At 47.1% G+C, this 26,412-nt stretch overlaps 1 protein-coding gene across 16 annotated transcripts in view; it reads left to right on the top strand.

Moving 5' to 3' along the window:
- Positions 1-6,810, top strand: part of Fam114a2 (family with sequence similarity 114, member A2) — a 34,867-nt gene extending 28,057 nt beyond the window's left edge. For 7 of the 16 annotated variants that reach the window (XM_087571724.1, XM_087571719.1, XM_087571722.1 and 4 more), the window contains exons 12-13: positions 3,688-3,741; positions 5,693-6,803. In XM_087571724.1, the coding sequence (XP_087427850.1) occupies positions 3,688-3,721 (34 nt within the window). In that variant the 3' untranslated portion in view covers positions 3,722-3,741; positions 5,693-6,803. 16 annotated transcript variants of the gene reach the window in all.
- Positions 6,811-26,412: the final 19,602 nt, after the last annotated feature.

Here is a 26,412-nt window from a genome sequence, read left to right as displayed (position 1 = left end):
GACTGGCGATAGCCACTGGAGCCCAAGGTGGACTACAGAGCAAGTGGCAGGGTCACTCTGTCTCCTAAATATGCCACTGTCGAATTGTGTATCCACACTGAAATAGCGGAAAGAGAGATGTACATATGCCATTAGAGGCATCCTTCTTCATTACTAGGACGGATGTGTCTCTGTGTAGCAGTTGTTAAGCACAGTGTTTAAGTGACTAGAAAGAGAAAGAAGAGCGGAAGTCTCCTGATGTGTTCTTCTCTCCAGGATGACAGTCATGCTGTGTAAAGACTTGGCCTCTCTGTCTAAAGAGTTCACCACCTGCCTGACCACAGCTGGGGTAAGAATTCCTGCTCGTGGGGCCAATGTCTGAATGGTAGTTTATGTACCATAGAGTTCACCGTCTCGGTACAGGTTGATGCTTGTTAGTATGACAGAGATGTACCGTTGCTACTAGGATTGGAGTGGAGGAGATTTCATCACTGCCCCTAAGATTTCACACATTGGCACTCCCCCTTTCCTTCTCTACTCCATCTCTACTAGTCTATGACGGCGGTTTTCTCTGTAGTCTATGATGGTGCATTTTCTCTCTCCAGAAAGCTTTCTCATCCTAGACATTTACTATCAATGAGATGACACGTGAAGGTTTGTTAGATTGGAATGGTAGTTTTGAAGTTGGTCCTGTTTTAGCATGTGTTCGTACTTACTGTTTTTATTAATACTTTATTTTATGACTGAATATACCCCATTTTAATCTGTTTTTCATTTGATAGATATTTGGATTGTTCTTATTTGTGATTATTTTGAATAATTCTGTCATGAACATAGTGTGAGTTGTTTTTCTTTTCTTGGGTAGATGTGGGATTGCTGAACCTTATGGATAACATGGTAAATGTCACATTTTTTCCAAAGTGACTCCATAGTTTCACATTCTTACCAGCAGTGTATGACGTGACAGTTTTCTTGTGTCTTCACCAGTAATAGCTGTCTTGGTGAGTGGTAAGTGCTGACTAGATTTACATTTCTGTAGTATCTAAGGATACTTTGTCTTTCCACACACTTGTTGGGCATTGGAGTGACTTTGAAGAGATGTCTGCTACAGTAAGTTTAACGGGGTTGTTTGCTTTTTATTACTGCCATGTGGAAAGCTCTTGTGTCTTGCTGATGTAAATTTCTTGTCAGGTATGTGACAGACACAGACTTGCCCTCAGTTCCTGGGTTGTTCTCACTTTTTGTTTGCTTTTGCAGTGCAGGGGATCAAACCCAGGATGTGTCTGTGTACGGCAAGCATTCTACCACTGAGTTAGAGGCCCATCTTGTAGGTTTTTGAGACAGGGTCTGTGTAGCCCAGGCTGGCCTTGCTATCCTCTTGTGTTCCTTTTGCTTCCTGACCAATGGAATTACAGGTGTGTGCCGCCACCATGTCTGGTTTTTTGATTTGTTGTCCTATGTGACATTGACGAATTTCAACAAAGTTCTCCTTTCATTGGTCATCATCATCACATACAATTTGGTGTTTTAGCAGGAGGCATCACCTCACCAGGACCCACTTCGTGTCTTCTCTGATGAGTGTGTGTGTGTGTGTATGTGCGTGTGTGTGTGTCTGTGTGTGTGTGTATGTGCGTGTGTGTGTGTGTATGTGTGTGTGTGTGTGTGTGTGTGGTATGAGGCACAGGTTACAACTTCATTGGTTTGCATTCTTCTGTTTCGTGTACCAGTGAAAAGGTTACTCTTCCCCATTGAAGTCTGTCTCCTTGACAGAGGTCATAAGATTGTAGACACACGGTTTTATTACTCACGTCTGTATTTGAGTATCGTGTCCTGCCCTGTGGTGGCTTGTGTGAGAAATGCCCTCCAAAGACTGTGTGTTTGACTGTTTGTCCCCAGTTGGTGGCAGTCTGTGGGATGTCCTGGAGTTTACGGCTGCTGAGCCTTGCTGGAGGAAGTCTGCCACCGCAAGTGGGCGTGGAGAGTTTGTGGCCTTGCTCGTCACCTTCTCTTTGCTGCATGCGGTTGAGGTGTTTCCAGCCAGTCTCCTGCTCGGACAGTCTGCCACAGCCTTCCCCATCTTTATGGTCTAAGATTACTGAAGGTCTGTAGTGATGTGAAGGGAGATCTGGAAACTAGTGATCTCTTGGTGAGGTGAACCAAGAGCATGGAGGAAGATGAGGCTGGCTCTTCAGTGTGTGCGTCAGTGGTGGTGGCAGAGTTGCTGCTGAGCCTAATGTAGCAAAGCCATGGCCCAGATGAAATGCCAGAGCTGGAGTTCAGACTCTCCTGTTTGGAGTAATCTGAGGATGTAGCTTCTCGTCCTTAGCATCTTCTTTAAATGAGCTCCTGGATTTCCTGAGTAGTTTAATGGAGATATTTTGTGTGTTTTGTGAAGGCAGGCTAAGATAAGTCAACTATAAAGTACTGTTGTGTTTGAAATTCGTACTGTGTTTATATGGAATGAGACTCTCAGAGGCCTGAGTTCAAAACAGTTGAGTGTGAGCTTATTTTAGAATTGTCCCAGTGCTGTGGTCAGGTTTCCAGATGCCCTTCTTAAATGAAGATTACTTTTCTTTCTATAGTTTATCTGCGTGTTTACTTCATTGTTTTAGTTTCTCTGAGTGCATGGTTTTGGTTTCTTTTCCTGTGATGGGATGTTGTAGCAGATGCAGCTTAAGGTGAAAGTTAGAGCGAGTAGTCCATCATGGCGGGGAAGTCAAGGCAGTGGGAGCATTGAGGCCGCTGGCATTGTTTTCTGCAGTCAGAGCAGAGAGCAGTGAATGCGTGTTCAGCCTGCTGCCTCCCCTGAGCAGTGCAGGAGCCCCTGCTGAGGGAGTGATCCCAGCAGCAGTTACTTAGCCCAGACAAGAGAAGCCCTCACAGAGGGCTCAGAGGCCCATGTCCCAGATGATTCTACAGTCTGTCAAGTTGACAACACGAACCATCATATATACAAACTCACCCCATTTTTCTCTTGTCCCTCCTAGTGCTGGCTGATCGCCTTCTATCTTTTAAATAGTCCTACTTTCCTGCCTCCCCCATCTCTTTCTCCACACCTACAGAGAAGGGTTACTTTAGACTCCACATCTATTACAGAAAACATATCTGTTTTTCTTTGTGACACCAGCTTGTCCTACTCAACATGAAGACAGTTCTGGAGAGTACCATCTCTCCTGCTAGTGACCTTCATACCTTCATTCCTCATTTTGCCTGAATAGAACTACATTTTGTGTTTATATCATACAGAATGAAGATAGTTTTAGACGTTGATAAATGACTGCAGGGTTGGTGACTTGACTCAGGGTAAGGTGCTTGTTGAGCAAGCCTGACGTCCTGAGTTGAGTGTTCAGAGGCATGATGGAAGGAGAGAACTGGCTCCTGAAATGTCCTCTGACCTCCTCATGCCTTGTCATTACTCATGTGAGCCTCAAGAACACACACACACACACACACACACACACACACACACACACACACACACACCCCAAAAAACAACAGCAGCAACAACCCCCCCAAACTGCTAAGCAGTGCGTTCTCGGTTCGGCAGCGCAGACATGTGTAAAAAGTAAGCGTGAAGCACTTAAGGTTTCCTCCAGAGACGACACAGAGGTGTCCTGTGCCTTTACCCTGTGTGTTTCAAGGGGAGAGTCTGTTCTGCCTGGTGTCTTGTCTTGATTTTTGGTGACAAAACTCTCTCCTTTATTCCAGGTCAAAGAGAAGGCAGATGTTCTCAACCCGTTAATCACCGCAGTGTTTCTAGAGGTCAGTAGTGATGGCTTTTGTGTCTCTGACTCCAAAGGCATCGCACATTAATATTTTCCACCCTTAGGTTTGCTTTTTAAAAACCAGATTGCAGGTTAGCCCTGCCGATACAGATATCGCCAAACGCTGTTTATTTGATGTGTCCCTACTCAGTACAGAAGGTGTGACAAAGCTGAAGGGTAAAGTGACATGGAAGGAGCCATAGGCCGTCGTTACTCAGTTCCTCCCTGAAGCTTCATGCACGATTCTCAGTAATGAAACACTTCTGGAGACCAGCTGTCGAACACGAAGGACTGAAGCTCACTCAGACAAGCACTGCCTCCTGAAAGGCCGGCCTCGTGCAGAGGAGTTAGAGAAAGGCACGTGGCCATTGCCAAGGAAAGAGTTCTTCTCTGTTTGACAGGGTGGCACTGGAGCTTGCACGTCCTTCTCAGTCTGTGAGCTCCACAGGGTTTAAGTCTCTGGAAGGGGTGGGAGGAGAGATGGCTCAGCAGTTAAGAGAACTGGCTCTTCTAGAGTTCCCTGGGCTTAATTCCCAGCCTCCACATGGTGGCTCACAACCGTCTGCACACATGCAGGCAAAACACCAATGTACGTACAGAAAAGGTTTCCAGAGGAGGAGTGAGAGGATGCTGTCCTCGGTCAGATTGTCACCTGTGTGGGGTGGTTTCTGGAGTCCATGCTGTCTGACAACTTAGACCTTCGATGACCTGGTGAGATGAACTTATGTAACGCAAGGAGAGGAATATGTTGATAATTGGCTAGGTTTTAAGTAAGAAGTAAGGATCAGTGAAATGGCTCAGTAAAGGTGCTTGTTATGAAGCCTGACTGACAGCATGGGTATGATTTACAGGATCCACATGGTAGGAGAGAACGGACTCCTGAAGGTTGTTCTCTGATCTCCACATGTGCATTATAGCATGTGTACACCCACATGTGTGTGCACACAAGTAAATAAATAAAATATAGGTAAAAACATCAGTGAAAAGTTTTTAAAGAACTAATTAGACTGTTTAGTTTAAAATTATTTTAAGTTACTATTAAAGAAATGCTCTTAACCCTCCAGCTGTACAGCATTGAGTAGCCAGGCCTCTTGTGATAAGGTAAACTGCTTTTAAACATGGGCCTGTGGTTTAGTAGCTGGCAGAGCTGAAAGCACTTGGAAGCCAGTAGGCCTCCCTCACAGTCCTGGGTCAGAGTTGCCTTTCCTGGCAATCTTACCTGTTTTAAGTGCAAGGAGCTGTAACCAGAGGATCCCTAAGGCCTCCTTTGGCTGGAAATTGTGTTATCAAGTGTCCCACTGAAGTTCTGATAGGAGTGCCAGCTATTGATAAGTATACAAAAGGCAGGCTCTCTTGGTGTGAGCTCCCTGTTTCCATTTTGAATGGGCTATTCGATACAAAATTGAAACACTCTTGTCCTTGGAAATGTATGTCTTTATTTTAGGCTATTATTCTGGGAAGGGAGAGCCTGTCAGATATAAGCCAGATCTGCATACTTGGGTGTAGAGATTCTCTAAGGCTCCTCGTCTGCATGTCTGTCACATTGAGCAGACTGTGTCTGTACTGTTCATACCTGTGTGCAGTGGTTCCGTCATGGCATTGGGTCAGTGGAAGGAGATGTGGTGGTTCAGAGGCTCCGGAGAGCATGTCAGTCTTGACCCTAGTGCGGGAACAGAGTCCTTGGTTGTCAAGTTTGAGCAGCAGTCAGAGCTGCTGTGCTGGGTGGGTCGGGGAGCTGGTGTTCTTTTGGTGTTGTTGCACTATCTGAGTCCTGGGTCTGTCTTGTCCCATGTCAAAGTTGAGTGCAGTAGTCAAGCCTGTTCTTTCTTTACTTAAGCTGTGATGTCGGTTGGATCGCAGACACAGGTCTGTTGTTTCCTTGTCTTCAAGTATTTCCTCCTCCATGTAATTGTAACATTTTGTTTCTGGTGACTTCTCAATCCTGCCAGGCCTCAAACAGTGCCTCCTACATTCAAGATGCCTTCCAGCTTCTCCTGCCTGTGCTGCAGATCTCTCTCATCGAGAACAAGACAGAGTCACCAGATGTGAGCCACCAGCCCAGAGACCTCTGACAGAGCACTGAGGAGCAGAGGAGAGGCTGCCTGAGATTGTGATAGCAGAGACTCTGACTTTGCTCCAGGACGCCCTGCAGCCAGACGGAGACATAGTCCTGAGTGTGTGAGAGCTCAGGCAGGGCGCAGGCTCACGGTGCTCGGCTGCTCACACTGCTCTTCCCAGCCTTATAAGTAATACATTATTTAAAAAAACATATTTCAGGAAAGTCAGCGGGACATTCTGGCAGAAATGCTGGATTTTCTTACAAAGATCAGAAAACACTAAAGGCTGGCATGGATGTCATTTACAGCCAGTGGTATAATTGTTAAACAGGAGAGAACAAAACCTCAATTTGCTGTCCTGCGGTTTATGACATTCTTCGTACCCTGGGTTTTTTCCTTTCCATAATAAAGCCTGTGGCTTTTAGAGAGCTGACACTCCATTGGCCCTAAGGCAGATGGTCAGACAGAGCTGTCCTCCCTTCACCTCTAGATGCTTGGCATGGAGTAGAAACTCCTAGCCATGGTGTGAACCCCAGCAAAGTGCCCTTTAGCTTCAAATGGCTCTCTTCCCAGTGAGACCATGCAGCTGCATGTCTGCTCGTGCGCTGAGTCTCTTCAGGCTGCGCTGTGCAGACGCTGCCTGAGGCTGCGTCCATGCAGGGCACGTTCTTCAGCTGCCAACCCCAGAGCGGGAGGAAGCTCTTTTGGCGATGGGGCTTTGTTGAGTCCTATGAAGATGCTCACTTACGACAGGACTTAGCCTCAGATGTTTCCCCTCATTATTCCCTGTTTTAATGTACTTGTTACTGTGCTTTGGGAAAAGCTCAACTGCCATCCTGTACTCTTGAGTCTTCTTTGCAAATTTCAACAGTTAAGAGCTGTTTTGGTATCCAGGCTTTTTGAAAATGTTCGCTAACTTTGTGGTTTTTAGTGACTCTGGTAACTTTTGAGAGCCCCATCCTTCATCTTTGAAAACCATTACAATAAAGTATAATTATGCCTACTTATAAGTGTGGTATTTAAGAAATATCTAGAATTAAAATAGTTTACTTTAATGTTGTTCATTTTCATAAAAGGCTTAAAGAATGAAGCATTTGAGAAGCAAGGATATTCTGAGAATGATAAGAGCCTTTAGTAACATGCCATTAGGGCCCTGTCCAGCCTGTGAGGGGAGCTTTGAAAATGCACGCGCTGGTATGACCCCAGTTGCAGTCCTCTCCTCAGACACCAGTCTTCTCGTTTCTCTACTCAGGAGCCTTGCTGGTTATTTTGTTGTCTGGAGGAATCCCACGTCCCTAAGCTCTTTGTCTCAGTCATTTTCCTGGGGAGTGAAAGGGACATCCAGATGCCTGCCCAGCACTTGTTTAGAGGTGAACAGAAGTGGTGGGTGTTCCACTGACAGATCAGGGCCATACTTGCCAGAGAGCACATTTCCGAGCAGCCTAACCTTGTGTGTGGAAGACCTTGAGCAGGAGGGAGCTGCAGTCAGCCCACACTGGTGCTTTCTCTGCACACCGCTGCTGCTGTGCATGGCAGCTGCTTCTACAGTGCAGGTCAAGTGACTCCACTTCATGTGGGTATGTGTGCATGTACCGATAGTCTTAAAGTATTTCATTATTGCTTGAGAATCTCATACATGTGAACAATGCGTTGGAATTCTATACACTCCAAGCCTCTTTTCTAACTCCTAAAGCATCCCCACAATGTCCCCTCCCAACTTCATGTCCTTGAAAAAGGTTTTTTTTTTGATAACCCACTGAGTCCCATTAGTGATGCTCACCTGTACATACGTGTAGGGCCATCCACTGGAGCGTGGGCAACTTACCAGGGACCACACCCTAAAGGAAACTGACTTATCCCTTCCACGACAGCCATCAGTAGCCCCTCAGCTAGCACTTGGTCCTCAGGAGCCCTCCCCATCCATGTTGGGATGCTGACTGGCTTTTTTTTTCAGGTTGCGGGGAGGCATCCACAGCTGCTGTAAGCTCATGGGTGCAATGTTCCTATCGTGTCTAGAAAACACTTTCCCAGTAACCCTCCACAACCTGCTCTCCAGTCTGCTCTTTGAAGCTGTCCTCTGAGCCTTGTGGGGGTAGGGTATGTACAGATGTCACAATTATGGCCGAGTGTTCTCCTGCCACTTATTTTCTGCATATTAACCCAAATAAGCTTAAATTTTTTTTTTTTTTGAGACTCTGTATCTGTGGTTGGTCTGGAGCTTGCTGTATAGACCAGTCTGGCCTCATCTGAGTAACTTACCAGTGAACATGGAAATTTCAGTTGAGATTTTAAACCCGAAGGGCTTAAGTTTTCCATGCAACTGAAACCAGCTAACCTCTCACTTGGCTCTGAATAATTCAGCCCTGCGTTAAAAGAAAAGTTTTGAAAGTCAGCGAGCGAATATTGCCTTCAGTAAATCCAGATGCATTTCTGTATCTAGTATAACTGTATTAGCAAGAGTTCCCCAGAGTAATAGAACTTACAGAATGAATCTCTCTCTGGAGGGGTGTTTATCAGGATGACTTTCAGGCTATGGTTCAGCTAACCCAACCATGGCTGGCTATGAACGGAAGGTCTGAGGAGAATCCAGTGGTTGCTTGGTCTGCGATGTCTTCAGTGTATGCTGGGATCTTGAGGAAGCAGGCGCAAATGCCAGTGAAGGAAATGGATTTCTAGCCATTCAAGGGCAAGCGAAGCAGGCAAAGAGCAGAAGTTTCCTTTCGTGTTCTTGTATAGGCTTCCTGCAGAAGGCATGGCCCAGATTAAAGGTGTCTTCTCAAGATCTAGCATTAAAGATCTGTATTAAAGGCATGTCTGCCCACCTCAGAGATCTGGATTAGGAGTGGATCTTCCTACTTCAAACTAAGCAAAAACCCCTCACAGGTATGTCCCCCCCTCCCATTTTTAGATTTTAGTTGGTTCCAGATGTAGTTCGTCAGCCAAGAACAGCCGTCATGCTACCCTCCAGCTCACTTTGATGTTCTGCCACAGGGTCGGAAGTGTGGCTGTCAGTCCAGAACAGGATCTGCTGGCATCTGGATTGTGTAGTTAAACCCATGGCTCCCTAGCCAAGGACACTGAGGCCTCCTAAGAGGCAGACTCAGCTAGGCCCTGAACCCAGGTCTTCTGATCTGTTTGTACCTGTCTGACATTAGATCCCACCTCACTTCGGCACGTGTAGAGAGACACTGCTAAGTTCTGAGGAAAGAATAGGGGTGAGTGTATTCTGTTTAGTTTAGTTCATGCTGGTGGTTCTGGCTGAGCCATCTCTGTGTAAGGAGCTGTGGAAGTCTCAGAGGAAGGGAGGGAGCAGCTACACATAGTGAACCATGGCTGGTTTGGAGGGCCTTGTCTCCCGTCTGCCTGTCCAGTCGGGTTAGCATTGCAGATGTTTACAGATGTGTTCACCACACCCTTGTTGCTGCCTTGGCTGGTTTTGACTCAAGGAGCTGATGTCTCCTGTCTCTGAAACTTGAGAATTACCAGCCACCAATGGCTAAAAGGAAGCTCACACAGGGATCACTTTGGCTAGGAAGTCCTGTGGAGTGTACTTTAAACTCTCCTAACTATTGGGGGGCCAGAGTAATGGTGCCCTCCAGCTTGGGGGCTGCAAGACTGCTTGCACAGGCCGATAAATGACTCTCTGAATCTCTGCTCTCTCGTTTCTACGGCAACGAACAAGTAAGCAACTCTTCAACTTTCTCTATAAAATCAGCCTTGTGACGCTGTGAACCAGTCATTGGTAGGCTGAGCCTTGTAAATCATCTACGGGGAGCCCGCCACGTGACTGTCCCAAACACTGTCCTGAATGCGTATGTATCATGCACCGCTTGTACCATGTAATCCTCACAACCACCCTGCTGTTAACATACTCATTTATAGATGAAGAAACTGAGGCATGGGAGGGTTAAGCCATTAGTCTGAGGTCACAGAGGTGTCAGTGATGGGGCTCAAGCCCAGAGCACCAGGGTTCCCGCTCTCCATGATATGACACAGTCACCGTGAGCCATCAGCAGGGAAACCGGTTTAATTCTTGGCTGTTACAATAAGGACTGTGAAACAGACCAAGAGGCCTGGCTTTTAAGATGTCCCAGCTCCGCCTGCAGAGCCTCTACGGTGAGTCCGCTGTGTGGTTTTTAACCTCATATGTGTCCTGTGTTATTTCCTGAAGGGAATGGTGCAGGGATGCTCATCTAGTGATAAAACCTGTGTGCGAGCATCTGCTTGGGGTTTCCCGGAGCCACTAGACTTGGCATAGGAAGGACAATATGGTCACAGAACATGTTTGACACAGCAGGAACAAAGGCCTCCGTTATGTGGGACATCTGTGTTGATTAGTGTAATTAGTGATGAGAAAAGAGAGCTTGCTTTGCCTGGCGGCTATGCTTGTAACACCCCCCAAACTGGAGAGACCTAGACTTTGATACAGCTATACTATGTGCTTCTCAGCAGTTAAGGTAATGAACCCATCATAGATCTTTGTAACAGCTGAGGTCAATCCCAAGGGAATTCATTATGCGGATAAGGAGTGGGGGTGGGGGAGAGCCCTACAGGCTACATTCTGCATAATTCTATTTATGTAGCATTAAAATGACAACATAACAGGACCCGGCTTCTTGTCTGATGTCTACCTCAGCTGAGTCTAAAGATAGGCCAGTCTCCAGTATCATGAGGCTTCTAGAGGCTGTGGGGTGCCTGTCTCATTCTGGCTGGAAGGCAGAGGAGCAGCAAAGAACCCACAGCATGCCAGTGAGAGGACTCAGTTGTGAGCCAGCACCAGGGAGCCACTCAGACACACTGAGTCCTGGCCAAGGCAACATGGAGCCACAGTTGGGTTGGTTCGGCCATATCCTAGGGAAGAATGAACTGAATAGGAAGCATGGGACCTTGATTGGAAGGAGTGCCCTCTGTCAGAGTAGGGTCAGACTTGAATGGAATTGGGGGACTCCACAGTGCTTGCCCTAGTAGCCCCAAATCACCTGGGGAAACAAGTATCGACTGAGTGTCTTTATCAGGTTGGTCTGTGGGCATGTGTGAGGGGGAGTGGCTTGATTGTTATCTGACATAGAAGGGTCTCTTAATCCACTATGGGAGGTACCATTCCCTGGGCAAATAGTGGATGAGAGAGCTGGTTAGTGTCCTCCTCCAAGGTTCCTGACTGAGCTCCTGGGCTGACTTCCCTCTGTGACTGTGACCTGGAACTATAAGCTGAAATAAACAGTTTCCTTCCATCAGTTGTCTTTGGATAGAGCCCCTGTTTCTTCTTCACAGTAATAGACATCAACCTAGAATAATGTCCAACCTAGAATAATGTCCAACCTAGAATAATGTCCCTTCCACAGTCAAGCAAGCAGTGTGAATCCTGACCTTGAGACAGGATGCTCGGCCTCTAGATGACTCTGCTAGAGAAGCATCTGTACCTGGAAAACAGAGTCTGACTAGGCAGGGAGGGAGGGGCTGCTGGAGATAGACTCGCTCACATGGGAACAGGCTGGCTCCAGGTTCTGTAGAAGGTGAGGGGCTGGAGCTGCCCCGGAGCTGATGGATGGGAAGGTACGAGACTCCCATGACCTCTAGGCTTCCTCATGGCCTGGGCATCTAGCCTCTGCCACTTCCCTCTGCCACATCATCTTGCTAAGGTCTGGCTGCTCACCCCACAGAACCCGGAAGTGATGGCCGTGAAACAGGAAAAACCCAGCCTGGTCTCGGGATCTAAATGATAGGTGTTCACAGCCTAGGGAGAGGGTGAAGCCAGAAGAAAGTGAGGGGAAGGGATTGCACGGGTGTGAGACCCCAGGGGAAGGGAGCAGCGAATGGGAAGGGCTGCACAATGAAACTGTCCACACATGCTAGTTAAGCCACTGTGACTGACTTTACCTTTTGTTTTTGACATGTACTACATGTATCTGCAAACCTAGGTGCTCTGTCTGTGAGCCCGGATTCCTCTGACTGGTGACCCCCTTCTTTATTTCCTATCATTCTCTCACAAGCAAGCTAGAATTAGGTCAGGGTATCTTGGAATATATTCTGCTTGACCTATATCCTGCTGGCTGGGCAGAGGAAAGTAGGGGGAAAAGGTAATGGCTGGTCTTAGAGTCTTATGCCTGGCTTAGACAGCTCGCAGGTGGGAAACCTCAAACACACCTCTTACCTTTGTGGCCTAAAACTGGAAATCAGGGCCAGTGCGATGGCGCAGTGGTTAAAGGTTCTTGATGCTAAGCCTGAAAACCAGAGTTCAAGCTATGGGATCTACAACAGTGGAAGAAAAAAAACCCACCTCCTGAAAGTTGTCCTCTGACTGCCACACAAATAATGCCCTGGCGTGTATGTGTCCCTTGCCACCAACCAACCAACCAACCAACCAACCAACCAACCAACCAACCAACCAACCAACCATCCAACCAAGTAAAACAAAACAAAACAAACAACAAAAATTCCCACCAAAACCCAAACTAGAAATCTGCTCAGGATTCCAGGGTGCTTGGCTCCATCTGCTGGCCAGTTTTGGTCATTGTACCTTTTTGCAATAGTGCCACCCTCAGTACTATTCCAGGAGGCTAAGGCTTCTAGGACATATGGGTCTGCTGTGGGGTCTGGGGGGAAGGCTGGACACATCACAGTTGTCCTGAAAGTCCAATGAGTTGCTGTCACTTTTGGGTCACACCGGTGGTGTTTCCAGCCCTCAGGAAGCTCTCACCTTGATTCATGATAGAGAAGTCCCAAGAGTCAGGTCTGTCGGGTACTGGAGGGCCTGATATTTCTGATGGTTGCAGTCTTAATTAGGTTTTATTGCTGTGAAGAGATACCATGGCCAAGGCAACTCTTGTAAAGGAGGACATTTAATCGGGGCTGGCTTACAGTTTCAGAGGTTTAGTCCATCATCCTCATGGCGGGAAGCATGACAGCGTCCAGGCAGAGTTGGTGCTGGAGGTACCAGGGGTTCTACATCTTGATCTGAAGGGAGCCAGGAGGAGGCTCGCTTCTGCAGGCAGCTAAGAGTCAGCTCTCTTTTGCACTGGGCAGAGCTTGAGCATAGGAGACCTCAAAGCCTGCCTACACAGTGACACACTTCCTCCAACAAGGCCACACCTATTCCAATAAAGCCACGTCTCTCAATAGTGCCATCGTCCTGGGCCAAGCATATTCAAACCACCACAGTCACAGAGGCTCGTGCCAAAGCAGGACCCTCTCCAGGTCACACATGCAGGTCCTAGTTTTCCAACACCAAATCCATAGTGCACTCCTCACAAGCTGCTTCCTCTGTCTCCAGACTTCCTGTCCTGGCTGACCCTTCTTCCTCTTCCCCAAACCCCCTGGAAATAGGGAGAACTGAATAAGCACAGTGTTCTATCCACTTGTTACCATGACAACCACCTCCTCCTGTTCCTGGCCCCAGTCTGACTTGGGATGTTCATCCTTCTCTCCAAGCCAGAACATTCCTGGAGGGATGGGCCATGAAGGGAGAAGGGAGGAGAGCCCCCTGTATTTGCCTACAGCTCTGGCCCTCTTCCCTTTCAGCCTCTCTGAGCCTCAGTTTCCCCTAGCCAGTCAGCTCTGTGAGATGGCCGAGGAGGAGGATGGGAGCTTGGGTGCAAAGTATTCTGAGAGTTAGTGAGCCTTCTGGTTAAGTATTAAATGTCCACGTCTGTCTATTTTCTCCCAAGTCAGTCAGAACCCTGGGAGCTAACTGCTGTGTAGTTAGTGCAGGCGCTTTGGAGCCTCAGAGCAGGGAGATGCGTGGGGAACCGGAAGGCAATTCTCGGAGTGCCGGTGAGAAGAAAGGACTATGACAGGCGATGGAAGCCCTTCCCATGTTTGTGGACTGGCAGCATTAACATTGTGAAGGTGGGCACATTACCAAAAGTGATTTACAGATTCGATGCGGACCCCATCAAAAGTCCAGTGGCATTGTTCACAGAACTAGGAAAAACAATGCTAAAACCCACAGGGGAAGCACAAATACCCTGCACAGCCAAAACAGCGCTGAGCTAAGAGCAAGGCTGGAGAGATGACATGTGAAACTTAACCCACATGACACAGTGACAAAAACGGCCGGGCACTGACACAAAGCATGAGCTGTAAGGCCAACTGAACAGCTCCCAGGAATAATGTCCCAAAGGTACGAGAACACTGGAGAACAGACAGCCTCCGGACGCCCTCCTGCAGAAGACTGAACTGGATCTGTCTCATGCTGACAAAAGTCAGCCCAGAGTGGATCACCTTAATGTAAGGACTAAACCTTAGAAATGAATAGAGGAAAACTCTTCAATCTATAGGCATGGGTGAGGTAGAGGTAGAGGCAGGAGGATCAAGAGTTCAAGGTTATCCCCAGCTGCATATTCAGTTTTAGTCTAGCCTGGGTTACATGAGCCTCAGTCTCCAAAAAAAAAAAAAAAAAACAACAACAAAAAACAAAACAAACAAACAAACAAACAAACAAACAAAAAAACCAAAAAGATCAAAAATAAAACAAAGGCATGAAAAATAATGTTTAGTATTTTATCCGCTGGATGGATGCAATTCAAACCTATGTTGAGACTTCATCCTAACCCAGTCAGAACAGCTCTTCAAGAAGACACTCTAGGCACGGGAGGCCACACCAGTAACCCCAGAGCACTGCAGAAGCACCATGAGTCTGAGGCCTGTGGTGGTTTGAATATGCTTGGCTTAGGGGGTGGCGCTATTAGGAGGTGTGGCCTTGTTGGAGGAAGTGTGTCAAAGTGGGCATGAGCTTTGAGACTCTCCTCCTAGCTGCCTGAGGAAGCCAGTCTTCTGTTTGCCTTTAGAACAAGATGTAGAACTCTCAGCTCCTCCAGCGCCATGCTTGCCTGGATGCTGCCATGCTTCCTGCCATGATGATAATGGACTGAACCTGAGAACCTGGAAGCCAGCCTCAACTAAATGGGTCTTTGTAAGAGTTGCCTTGGTCATGGCGTCTCTTTACAGCAATGGCATTTCTTACCCTAAGACAAGGCCAAGCTAGGCTATGGTATGAGACCCTACCTAAAAATGACAAATCCAATTAAAAAGGAAGAGCAATTCAAAGCAAAGATATACAGGAAGAGATGGGAATGGGGAGGAGGGGAGTGGGAGGGCGGATGGATCCTCTGTCTCAGCACTGAGTATCCAGTTCCATAGTTCATCTGCCCCTCCTGCATTGTCGTTTCTGAGAGCCCCCTAAACCTTTCCAGCAACCACAGGACACAGTCAGTCTCCCTCCCTCCCTCCCTCCCTCCCTCCCTCCCCCCTCCCTCCCCCCTCCCTCCTCCCTCCTTCCCTCTACCTCCCCCTCCTCTCCCTCTACCTCCCCCTCCCCTCCCTCTCCCCTCCCTCCTTCCCCTCCTTCCCTCTCCCTCTCCCCCTCCCCCCCTTCAGTCACTCCTCTTCCAGGCTTGGTGGCAGCTTTGGGGAGGAAGCTCGCGGTTCTTTAGGGAAAGTGCATGCTGCAAGCTGTGGCAAGTGGTGCTGCTGTGTTCTGCACGACAGACTGGCTGTCACTCTGGGTATCCTCCAGGACCCGTTGATGACTCTATTCACAGCATGCACAGAGCTGCCAAGCTCCCAGTAGTTGGTTTGGTCTCCTTGAAGAGAAGGACCTGCCCACGCGCAGCTCAGACTGTAGGTACCCGGAGGCCTTTGCTGATTAATGCAAGTCCCTGCCTAGGGCTCTCAGCTGCCAAAGCTCTCCATGCCAGGCCCAGCTCACCTTTTCAGTGTGTTGTGAAGTCTTCTTGGGTGACCTGTAGTACAGGAATCCTCCCTTTCCAAACTTCTCAGGACTTTTGTGCCCAGTGTTCCAGAACTATGTCCCATCAAGACCTCTTCCACTCGGTTAGGAGCCCTGTTTTACTGTATGAGTGGAACAGGAAACTGCTAAGTTAATTTGAGACAATAGAATCTGTTAAATATAGGAGGCCGGGGCCGGGGCTGGGGAGATGGCTCAGCTGGTAAGGTTCCGTGCAGGCAAGCAGGGGCCAGTGTTCGATCCTCAGAATCTCACATTTTAAGAAGTCAGTGTTTTCTTATATAAGGCTTGCACTTGCTTGGTTAAATTTATTGCAGGGTGTTTCATTGTTTCTGAGGCTGGTGTGAATGGCCATATGGCCCTGATTTCTTTCTTGCTACACTTGTTGTTGGAGCTAGGAAAACTACTGACTTTCGTGTGTTCGTTTCGCATCCTACTGCTTTGCTGAATGTGTTTATCAGCTGCTTTGGGGAGGCGGTTTTAGGGTCTCTCGTGTGTCAAATCGTATCATGGTGAATGAAGGTACTTTGTAGTTTTCCTTTCCTGTTTGCTCCTCTTCGTTTTCTTCAGTTCTGACTGCTCTAGCTGAGGCTTCAGTCACAACACCAAAGAGGGGCGGAGGAGGTGGGCGCCCTTGTCTTGCTCCTGGTTTTAGTGACAGTGCTCTTGATGTTTTCTCCAGTGAGCATGCTGTTGGCTGTGGGCTTGCTCTCAACTGCCCTCATTATGTTGGGGTGCATTCCTAGTTTCTCTAGCTCCAGTGTCTCTTTTTATCACAAAAGGATTTTGTCCAAGGCCTTTTCGGCATCTAATGAAGTTTTTGTCCTTAAATCTTTTTATGTGATAGATTACATTTCTTGATTTACTAGTATTGAACCATCCTCGTGTCTCTGGGATGAAGCCAGTTTGATAATAATATTTTAAAATGTGTTCTTGAATTTAGTTTGGAGGGATTTTATTGAGTTTTTTTTTTTTTGGTTTATCTTCATCAGAGATATTGTCCTGTATTTTCTTTTATTGGATATTTTTAAATTTACATTGTAAATGTTATCCCCATCCCTAGTTTGCTCCAGAAACCCGCTATCCCACCCCCACCTGCTTCTATGAGGGTGCTCTGTCACCCATCCACATACTTCCTTCCACCTCCCTGCTCTGACATTTCCCTACACTGGGGCATCAAGCCTTGACAGGACCAAGGGCCTCTCCTCCCACTGATGCAGGACAAGGCCATCCTCTGCTACTTGTGTTGATGGAGACATAGTTCCATTTCTGTGTTCTCTTGGGATGGTGGTTTAGTCCCTCCGAGCTCTGGGGAGGTCTGGTTGGTTGATATTGTTGTTCTTCTTATAGGATTGCAAACCCCTTCAGCTACTTCAGTCCTTTCTCCAACTCCTTCACTGGGGACCCTGTTCTCAGTTCAGTGGTTGGCTGCAAGCATCCACCTCTGTATTTGTCAAGCTCTGGCAGAGCCTCTCAGGAGACAGCTATATCAGGCTCCTGTCAGCATGCACTTCTTGGCATCCACAATATTGTCTGGGTTTGGTCTCTGTATATGGGATGGATCCCAGAGGTGGGACAGTCTCTGGATGGCCTTTACTTAAGTCTCTGCTCCACACATTGTCTCCATATTTCTTCCTGTGAGAATTTTTGATCCTCCTCCTAAGAAGGACTGAAGCATTCTCAATTTGGGCTTCCTTCTTCTTGAGTTTCATGTGGTCTGTGGATTGGATCTTGGGTAATCCAAGCTTTTGGGCTAATATCCATTTGTCAGTGAGTGCATACCATGTGTGTTTCTTTGTGAGTGGGTTATCTCACTCAGGATATTTTCTACTTCCAAACATTTGCCTATGAATTTCATGAAGTCATTGTTTTTAATAGCTGAGTAGTACTCCATTGTGTACATGTACCACATTTTCTGTATCCATTCCTTTGTGGAGGGACATCTGGGTTCTTTCCAGCTTCTGGCTATTATAAATAAGGCTGCTGTGAACATATTGGCTCATGTGTCCTTGTTATATGTTGGAGAATCTTTTGGGTATATGCTCAATAGTGGTATAGCTGGGTCCTCAGGTAGTACTATGTCTAATTTCCTGAGGAACCTCCAGACTAATATCCAGAGTGGTTGTACCAGCTTGCAATCCCACCAACAATGGAGGAATGTTTCCCATTTGATCTTAGAGCATAAGCCATTGGTGTTCTGTTTAGGAAATTTTTGCCAGTGCCCATGTGTTCAAGGCTCTTCCCCACTTTCTCTTCTGTTAGTTTGAGTGTATCTGGTTTTATGTGGAGGTCCTTGATCCACTTGGACTTGATCTTTGTACAGGGCGATAAGAATGGATCGAGCATTCTTCTACATGCTGACCTCCAGTTGAACCAGCACCATTTGTTGAAAATACTATCTTTTTTCCATTGGATGGTTTTAGCTCCTTTGTCAAAGATCAAGTGACCATAGGTGTGTGGGTTCATCTCTGGATCTTCAATTCTATTCCATTGATCTACCTGCTTGTCTCTGTACCAATACCATACAGTTTTTTTTATCACTATTACCCTGTAACACAGCTGGAGGTTAGGAATGGCAATTCTCCCAGAGGTTCTTTTATTGTTGAGGATAGTTTTGGCTATCCTGTGTACAGGGGAAAATTTGCTGAGCAGAACACCTGGGAAGAGAATCTTAGTGACTCTTATTTAGATGTTTGTCTGTGGGCACATCTCTGGGGATTGTCTAGATTGTCTGATATAGGAAGACTCAGTCTATTGTGGGCAGCACCATTCCCTAAGCTGGGGACCATGAACGGTGTAAGACAGAAGAAAGCTAGCTGAGAGCAATCAAGCAAGGGTCTGTGTGCTTACTCTCTCCTGCTCTCAACTGTGGATGTAGTGCTTAAAGTTCCTGTCTTAACTTCCTCACAATAATGCAACCTGAAATCTTAAGCCAAGTGAATTCCTTTTGTCCCTAAGATGCTTTTTATTGAGTATTTGATCACAACAGAAACTAAACTAGAATAGAAATTTCCTGGACCAGAAAATGGAGGCCTGGGAAGCCAAGCAGTGTGTAACTGATATATTTAAAAGTAGGATCTGAATTAGGGTTTAATATCTCAAGAATCCGAGTATCTCTCTAGGCCTTTCCATTGATCACCAACCATCTCTGGGGCTCTCATATATGTCCAGTCATATTAAAGGTTTATTTCTTATCCGGGCCAGCTGGGAAGGCGCTTTCTTGCAAAGCTCCTTTCTGGCCAGCAGGTGGCAGTGCTGCCCCAAGGATATGGCCTAGGAGGCTAGAAAGCTGCTTCTAGTATCTTTTGTCTGCGCAGGGGTCTGCTCTCTGGAGCCTTCAATGTATCTGCTGAACTGGGGCTGCCCATTTCCTTCTCTCCTGGCTCTAATGCCGCATAACTTCGTTTCCTCAGAGTCATTAGCGACAGATCTAGATGTTACCTGCAGCTAGAGTTTTTAAGCACAGGCCTTTCCGAGTTGGGTGTGGTCCTCTGCGCAGAAGAGGAAACTTGAGGCTTTCAGAGGCTGGAGAGGTCATGGAGCAGGGGAAGAGGCAGAGCCTGGTAGGAGCCTAGAAGTTGTGGAGCTGGTATCCAGAGATGGGGGGGGGGGATTCACTCTGAGGGGAGCGGAGCCGAACCAGAAGGGGATGGGGTTGTGATTCTGGGCCTTGTCTAATTTGTCCTCCGCAGTAATGGACCAGGGTCTGTGTGTCAGGCGGTCCTGCCCGCCTCTTTCCTACACTCCCCAGGTACTGATCCCCCACAGAATGATTGACTGGTAAGTGCTGTGTTCAGCTCTGATACGGCTGTGCAAATCCAGCCCAGCCTGGCACTCTGCAGGGACCAGAGACTTCCTCCTTCATCATGGAATTCTGTCACCACGCATCGTGACACCTAGTGATAAGGGAGAAGTGGGGTGCCTTTGAGTAACACGGAGGCTTCCTTTCTGGGCTCAGTAGTTAGGGTACCAGATGATTACAGTCACACAAAACCACCGCTGGGTCGGTGGCTTCAGGGTTCCCCTCTCTGAAATTCGAAGAATGAAATTCACGGAGAACTGCTGAGTTTAGAGAGAGTCTTATTATGGATTCACGGGTGGGAGGTTAAGGAAAGAGATGGAGATCCCTGACGGTAGGAGGAGGGCTGCACATGGGATACCATCCAACCAGCCAGTGTTTTAAAAAAATGTTTAATAGGGTTTAGAGACTGGGGTGAGCTACGGAGAGGAGGATGAGCCGGTCACTTCAAGGTAACCAGGCCTCTGTCCTCTGCTTGGGGTGGTCAATTATCTATCATAGAAAGAGAAGAAAGAGGTAACAGGACCAAGATGGCTCCCTCTGGCATTCCAGACCTCCAGACAGAATAGGACCATGAATATTGGTGACTTCTGTCCAAAGACATAAATTAGGGTAGTTTGCCCCTGAAAACAACTTCCATCCTCTGACCCTAGGAGGAACTGGTGTAGATGCGGTTTGGCTCACAGGGTGATGTGCGTGTCGGCGTTGCTTTGCTCACCGGGCCTGGCATTAGTCTTGCCTGCTGCGGGGCACCACCAGCAGGCTCTGCCTCCTTGGGTCCTCTAACCCTGCTGGGCAACACATTTGCTCTCCGCTTGTTCTGTGTCGTCCCAGAGTGGTCCGATATTCGTCATGTCTCATCCCGTGTGGAGAGAGCCCGGGGAACAAGCTCTTCTGCCTAGCGTCGAGCCTGAGGTTGAGTATAAAGTAAGTCGTTTATGAAAACAGCCCTCCGCCCGCCGTGTTATTCAGGCAGCGTGTATTCATTGCTACAAAATCGAGAATATGTGAAAGGACGAAAATTAAAACCACCTCCGTAACAATAGGATCTTTTTCTACAGTGATATTTTAATGGAATTGAATTTTTCTCATTCTCTTTTTATTGTACAAGAAATACATATTTCTCAACAGGGTTATGAAGTGGCATTTCCAGGGGATTAATTTTTTCTTTTGGTCTTACATGATTTTTTTTTTATATTTGTACAATAAAGGATTTTAATTTATCGGGGCTGGCACTTCATGAACCTGTCAATAATTCTGTGAGAGGTGGTGATAGCCACCTCTGTCTGTTGAGGACCTACTAGGTGCAAGCAGTTTTTTTTTTTTATGGGTGTAACTTTATGGAGGGATGGTTTATATCTCATAGAATCAACTTGTTTAAACCCATTAATCATTATAACTCGAAGATTGTTAGGAGACTGGAAAGATAGCTCCACGGTCGAGAATATATACTGCTCATGGCCTAGTGATACGTGACACAAAGACCTAAGACGCTGGACAGTTACAGTCATCAAAGCCCAGCCTGGGACAGTGGTTCTGAGCTGGGGAGAACTTTGTGAGTTTGTGTGAAGTGGGAGCAGGCTTTTAACAATAATCATGGAAAAGTGAGGCACTAGAGGATGGTAAGAAAGTTGGAAGGGGTCCCCAGGGGAGGGAAAGGCTGTTGACTTACCTTGTCAAGGGTTTTCATAGGACTATGGTGGAAACTGGGCTGACTCGATTTCTACTGAGATTGGGCAGAGCCAACGGAGGTCCTGTACACGCTACCTGTGACCCTTAGGCCAACCAGGGGGATGGTCAGATGCTGCCCTGCTAGCTAGGGAAAGTTCCCATCCCTGACTTTGATACCACCCCAGCCCCATTCCTCAGCCTGCAACAAGTAAACCACAGGCCCACGTGCTGGCACCCAGATTGTGGGTGGGAGGACAGGATGTGGTAGGAACCGCATACCCATAGGAGGATGGTGATGGGGCTGAACTTTTCCCTGCTGACTAGTAACAGGCACTCACAGGGATCTATAGACTTTTACTGCCCTGCTAGAGTTCTGTCTCTCCTGGCCAGTTAGAGGAGCCACCACTGGTGTCCTTTGCACAGCAAGGGTCCACAAGGCCAGGACAAGAAGGCCAGCTGTGAGGAGAGGGAGACCTGGCCTTGGGCCTGGGGAGAGGTCTGTGAGCTCAGGAGGCAAGCCCAGGCAGAAGGAGCAGAGCTTGACTTGGGGTCAGGGGCTTCTGAGTTAGTGACCCAGAAGTCAGTGTGAACACTGGAGTTTACACCAGCACAGACAGCTCCCTTGGAGAGCTGTTTTCTAATAGTTTTCTCTTGGAAAACCTTTAGTTTTATTGCTGGTCTTCCAGTTGGGGCTGCACAGTGGCTGACCTGTCACCCAGGTCATCACCTGGTCTACTACAGTACCCTTCACCTCCTGATCATCCTAACACCCCAGAAGCGAGTGCCAATGACTGTCTACTTTGGGCCCAGGGAGGCTGTGCTTAAACGATCATGAGTCCTATGGTCCTGTGGCATAGAGCCAGTGAATGAGGAGGCTGAGCCCCAAAGGCCTGTCCTAGGAGCAGTGTTTAGCACAGTGTGAGCAATGGCCCTGAGGCAGGAAAAGATTTCCTCAGTCTAGGTAAGGATTGCTCGAGGCAGATACCACCATCAGCAGCAGAGAGCTTAAGAGTTCCCAGCCAGGATAGGGCAGAGGTTTTTGGGATCGTGAGTCAGAAGGATGAGTTAAGGACGCACGGAGTATGGCATTCTCCCTCAGGCTTCTCTGCCCCGATGCTGATGCAGCTCCTTAGAGACGGGGAAATCACTGGACGCAGCCTATACTGGCTGTTTTCTAATATTGAGCATCCCAGGCCATAGCGTGTAGCATCAGAGTGCCAGCTGGGGAATTTCCAGTGCTGCAGGTTATGTCTGTCATATTTATTTATTGCAGTGTTAAGGACAAAACCCACGACATCACCTCTGCTACGCAAGTGCTCTGCCACTGAGCTCCACCCCGGCTCCATTTTTTATTAGTGCTTTTAAAAACCACCATTACCAAAAAAAAAATGGATTTCGTAAAGACATTTTTATATATACTTTAAAAAAAAGATTTGCTTTTACTTACGTGTGTGCTCGTGTGAGCACAGCTGCCTGCAGAGGCCAGAACAGGGTGTTGAAGCCCCTGGAGCTAGAATTGCAGGGTGAAGTGGGTGCTGGGAATCAAACTGACAACTGCTAAAGAGATCTCTCCAGGTCTCTGTGCTTTGGGTTTGCTGATCCTCCTCACTGATGCCCTGTTCCTCTCCTGCTGACCCTCTCCCAGTAACCACTTTACTCCGTACTACCCTCTTTCCTGTTCTCCTCCATAATTCCCCTTAATACCTCTTCTGTTGCTGGGTGTGGTGGCACACGCTTTTAGTCCCAGCATTCAGGAGGCAGAGGCAGGCAGATCTCTGTGAGTTCAAGGCCAACCTGGTCTATAGAACAAATTCCAGGGCAGCTAGGGCTACACAGAGAAATGAGGTCTAAAACAACCAACCAAAAACCAACCAACCAAAAAAAAATCTCTGTCCCTTACAAAGATACACACACACACACACACACACACACACACACACACACATACCACACACACACACACATACCACACACACACACACATACCACACACACATACACACACACATACCACACACACATACACACACACATACACACACACATACCACACACACATACCACACACACATACACACACACATACTACACACACACAGACAGACACACAGACACACACACACACATACACATGCACACATACACATACACAAACACATACACACACATACACACATATACTACATACACACATACACACACATACACACACAGACACACACACAGACACACAGACACACACACAGACACACATATATACACACACATGCACACACACACACACACAAATTGAAATCTGGATTCTGTCCATGAACAAAAACATATTTGTCTTTCTGAGTCTGGGATATTCAATGTTAAAAATATCCAGTTTCATCCATTTTCTTACAAACGTGATGATTTCTTTCTCCTTTTATGGCTGAATAAAATTTCATGTTGTATGTACACGTACCACATTTTCCTTGTCTACTCACCAATTGATGGGCATTTCTGCTGGGTCAGCTCCTCAGCTCTTGCAGATAGAGAAGCAATGGGTATGGGTGGGCTAGTGTCTCTACATACATCCTTTGGGTGTAGACCCCGGAGTGATGTACAGCCCAGCTATTTTTGTTTCCTAAATTTAATGTGCTGTAAGATTATATCGTTCTGTGCGGCAGGAAATCATTCTCCACCAGCCCCGAGGCTCTTCCTTGTCCCAGAGCGTGAGGCCATGTCCTCGGTTCCTGGGGAGCTCAGACGCAAATTGCTACAGACTGCCAGCAAGTCAGTTTGATCTTGAGGACAGTGACTCTGTTCCTTCTGAACCAAGCTGGCCTGTAGGGCCTCATAGGTGATGATAGCCTTTCAAGGTGTGTCACAGTGCTTGCAGTATTGATTCTTCTTGGTCCTCTGCTTCTTAAGCCCCCAAATTCCCCTCTTCTTTCTTCTCCAGAAAATCTAGAGGAATTACCATTATACACCAAATCAAGCCCTACTTCATCAATGTGTTGAACTCACAACCTCCCAAAATCGCTGTGTAAAATAGGGTCTTTCCAGAGATTGTTAAGGTTAGATGAGGCCATAGGGGCCTCACCCAGTGGGGTTATTGTCCTTTTAAGAGGTGGATGTGACATTAAGTCTCCTTCTTCTCTGTTGTCCAGTAGAGGAAAGGGTATGTGAGGACATAGTATTTTTTACAACCCAGGAAGTGAATCCCTTCGGGAAGCCAGGCTGGTGGGACCTTAGTCTTTAACTTGTAATCTTCAGAATCAAGAAAACCCATTTCTGCTGGGAATTTTATTTTGTTGTACAGCAGAATAGACTAAGACAGACGGCGTCTTAGTGAGGTAACACCTTGCCAACTCCGGCAGGAGAGTTCCCTTGGTGGCCTTTGCATTGCATCTGGGTGTCCAGAACCGGTGTCTGAAGGAGATGCTAGGGGTAGTGTACTGTGATACTCAGGAGTCAGGCACAGGTATCACCTGTCGATGGCCATTTTGGTTTTGTTTCTGCTGTTGTGATATAAAACCCTGATGGAGACCAACTTAGGGGGGAAAGGGCTTATTTCAGCACATGACTTCAGGTTGCAGTCCATCCTGAGGGAGCCAGGACAGGGATTTTAAACAGCTTATCACATTAAATCATCACAGCAGAGAGGCATGAGCATAGGCCTGTGCTTGTTGCTTGTGCTTACATCTGTTTCTCCACTCTTACTCAGTACAGATCCACCAGCCTAGGGGATGGTGCTGCCCACACTAGACTGTCTTCCTACATCCATTAACTTAAGACATTCTGCACAGACATCCTCAGAGGCCACCACCACCACCACCATCACCACCACCACCACCACCACTATCACAACAAACACACATATAGTTCAGGAACCCTGCCTAGGGAGTGGTACACCCAGAGTGGATGGAGTCTTCCCACTTCAATTAAGACAGTCCCCTACCAACTTGCCAACAGATTAAGCCAATGTAGAGAGCCATTTAAGGAGGCTCTCTTCCCAGGTGATTCAGGTTGTGTCATATTGACAATTAAGCCTAACTATCACAGTTCAAAAGGACAAAACACTCAGAAACACCTAACTTGGCTTTGGGTGGAATTTCTAGGTCCTGATCTGACTTGGGGAGGGATATAAAATGGGGATAAAACTGGAGGCAAGAAGAAAGACATCACCTCTACTATTCGTGTGTCCTCAAATGCATTCCTGATGTAACAATTACAACTATTACCATAACCACAGTCACCATAACCTCCATCACCAAAACAACCACCACCTCCTCCACCATTACCAGCACCACAACAACAATGAAAATATAAAGGATTGTGTGGAATAAATTAAGGCCATGTTAAATTATATAGATTTAAGCTGTTTTAAACCTTTATGTGAAAATGATTCCTAAGGTCTTTTGTTGGTGGTAGTTGTTTTTTCTTTTGTTTTGATTTTTTGGAGACAGGATCTCATGCAGCCCAGGTGGCCTTGAATTCACTACACACTGATCTTCCTGTTTCTGCTTCCTAAGTGCTGGGATTGTGGACATGGGCCATCATACCTGGCTCTCATAGGATCATTACTATGCTGATGTCCACTGTTCACAGAGTTGTCTCAGAGGGCAGGTCATGCACATGTACACACAGACAGACAGACAGACAGACACACACACACACACACACACACACACATTGTTTCACATACATATGGAACCAAGGAAATGCCTTTTTACCAAGCCTCTGGTAGCATTGGCCTTTGATAGATGCCACTTTGATATTCACAAGAAAATTAACAAAATATGAGACCTAGAAGAACTCTTGCTCTGGGTCATGGAGGGTACTTTTTAGCATTGGGCTCAGTGGTTAAGCCCCTGTCTACATGTGCAATGCCCTGGCCTCCACCCACAGTGGTTTGAAAATGTAAACCTATGTTTGAGGAAATTGAAGCACATGGAGCTAAAGATATTGGTCAAAGCTTAACAAAGCTCTTGGTTGGAGAGCCAAGCTGGGGTTGAGGCCTTTGGATTTTCAGCCTTCTGGAAGCTACTTTGCTATGCAATACTAGCGCCTAGGGTGGGCGCTCAAGCAGACACCAGGCTTCCACGTGGTCTGTGCAGTGAGTGTCTTTGTTAGTTCTTAGTTCTCCTTAGAGGGCAGAGACTACACTTAGCATCTGACTTATTTATTTATTTTAAGGGAAGACATTTTACATTTTAAATCAAATCCAAACATCTAATCCAAGTGTGTTTTCTGCTGCACATTTCTGGGTAAGACTGAAGGCCCCAGGGAAGTTTAATCCATGTTTCTGATCCATCTTCATTTGAACCATTCTGTATTCAATCTCGTAAGTTACCTCCCTGTCTAGCACCCTCTGAGTTTGCATTAAATCTCTCTTTTCTAGGAAACAAAGTGTTTGGATGGATAAGA

The sequence above is a fragment of the Rattus norvegicus genome, chromosome 10, assembly GCF_021556685.1.
Source record: "Rattus norvegicus strain SHRSP/BbbUtx chromosome 10, alternate assembly SHRSP_T2T, whole genome shotgun sequence".
Classification (NCBI taxonomy): Eukaryota; Metazoa; Chordata; class Mammalia; order Rodentia; family Muridae; genus Rattus; species Rattus norvegicus.
This window is presented reverse-complemented; position numbering and strand designations above follow the sequence as displayed.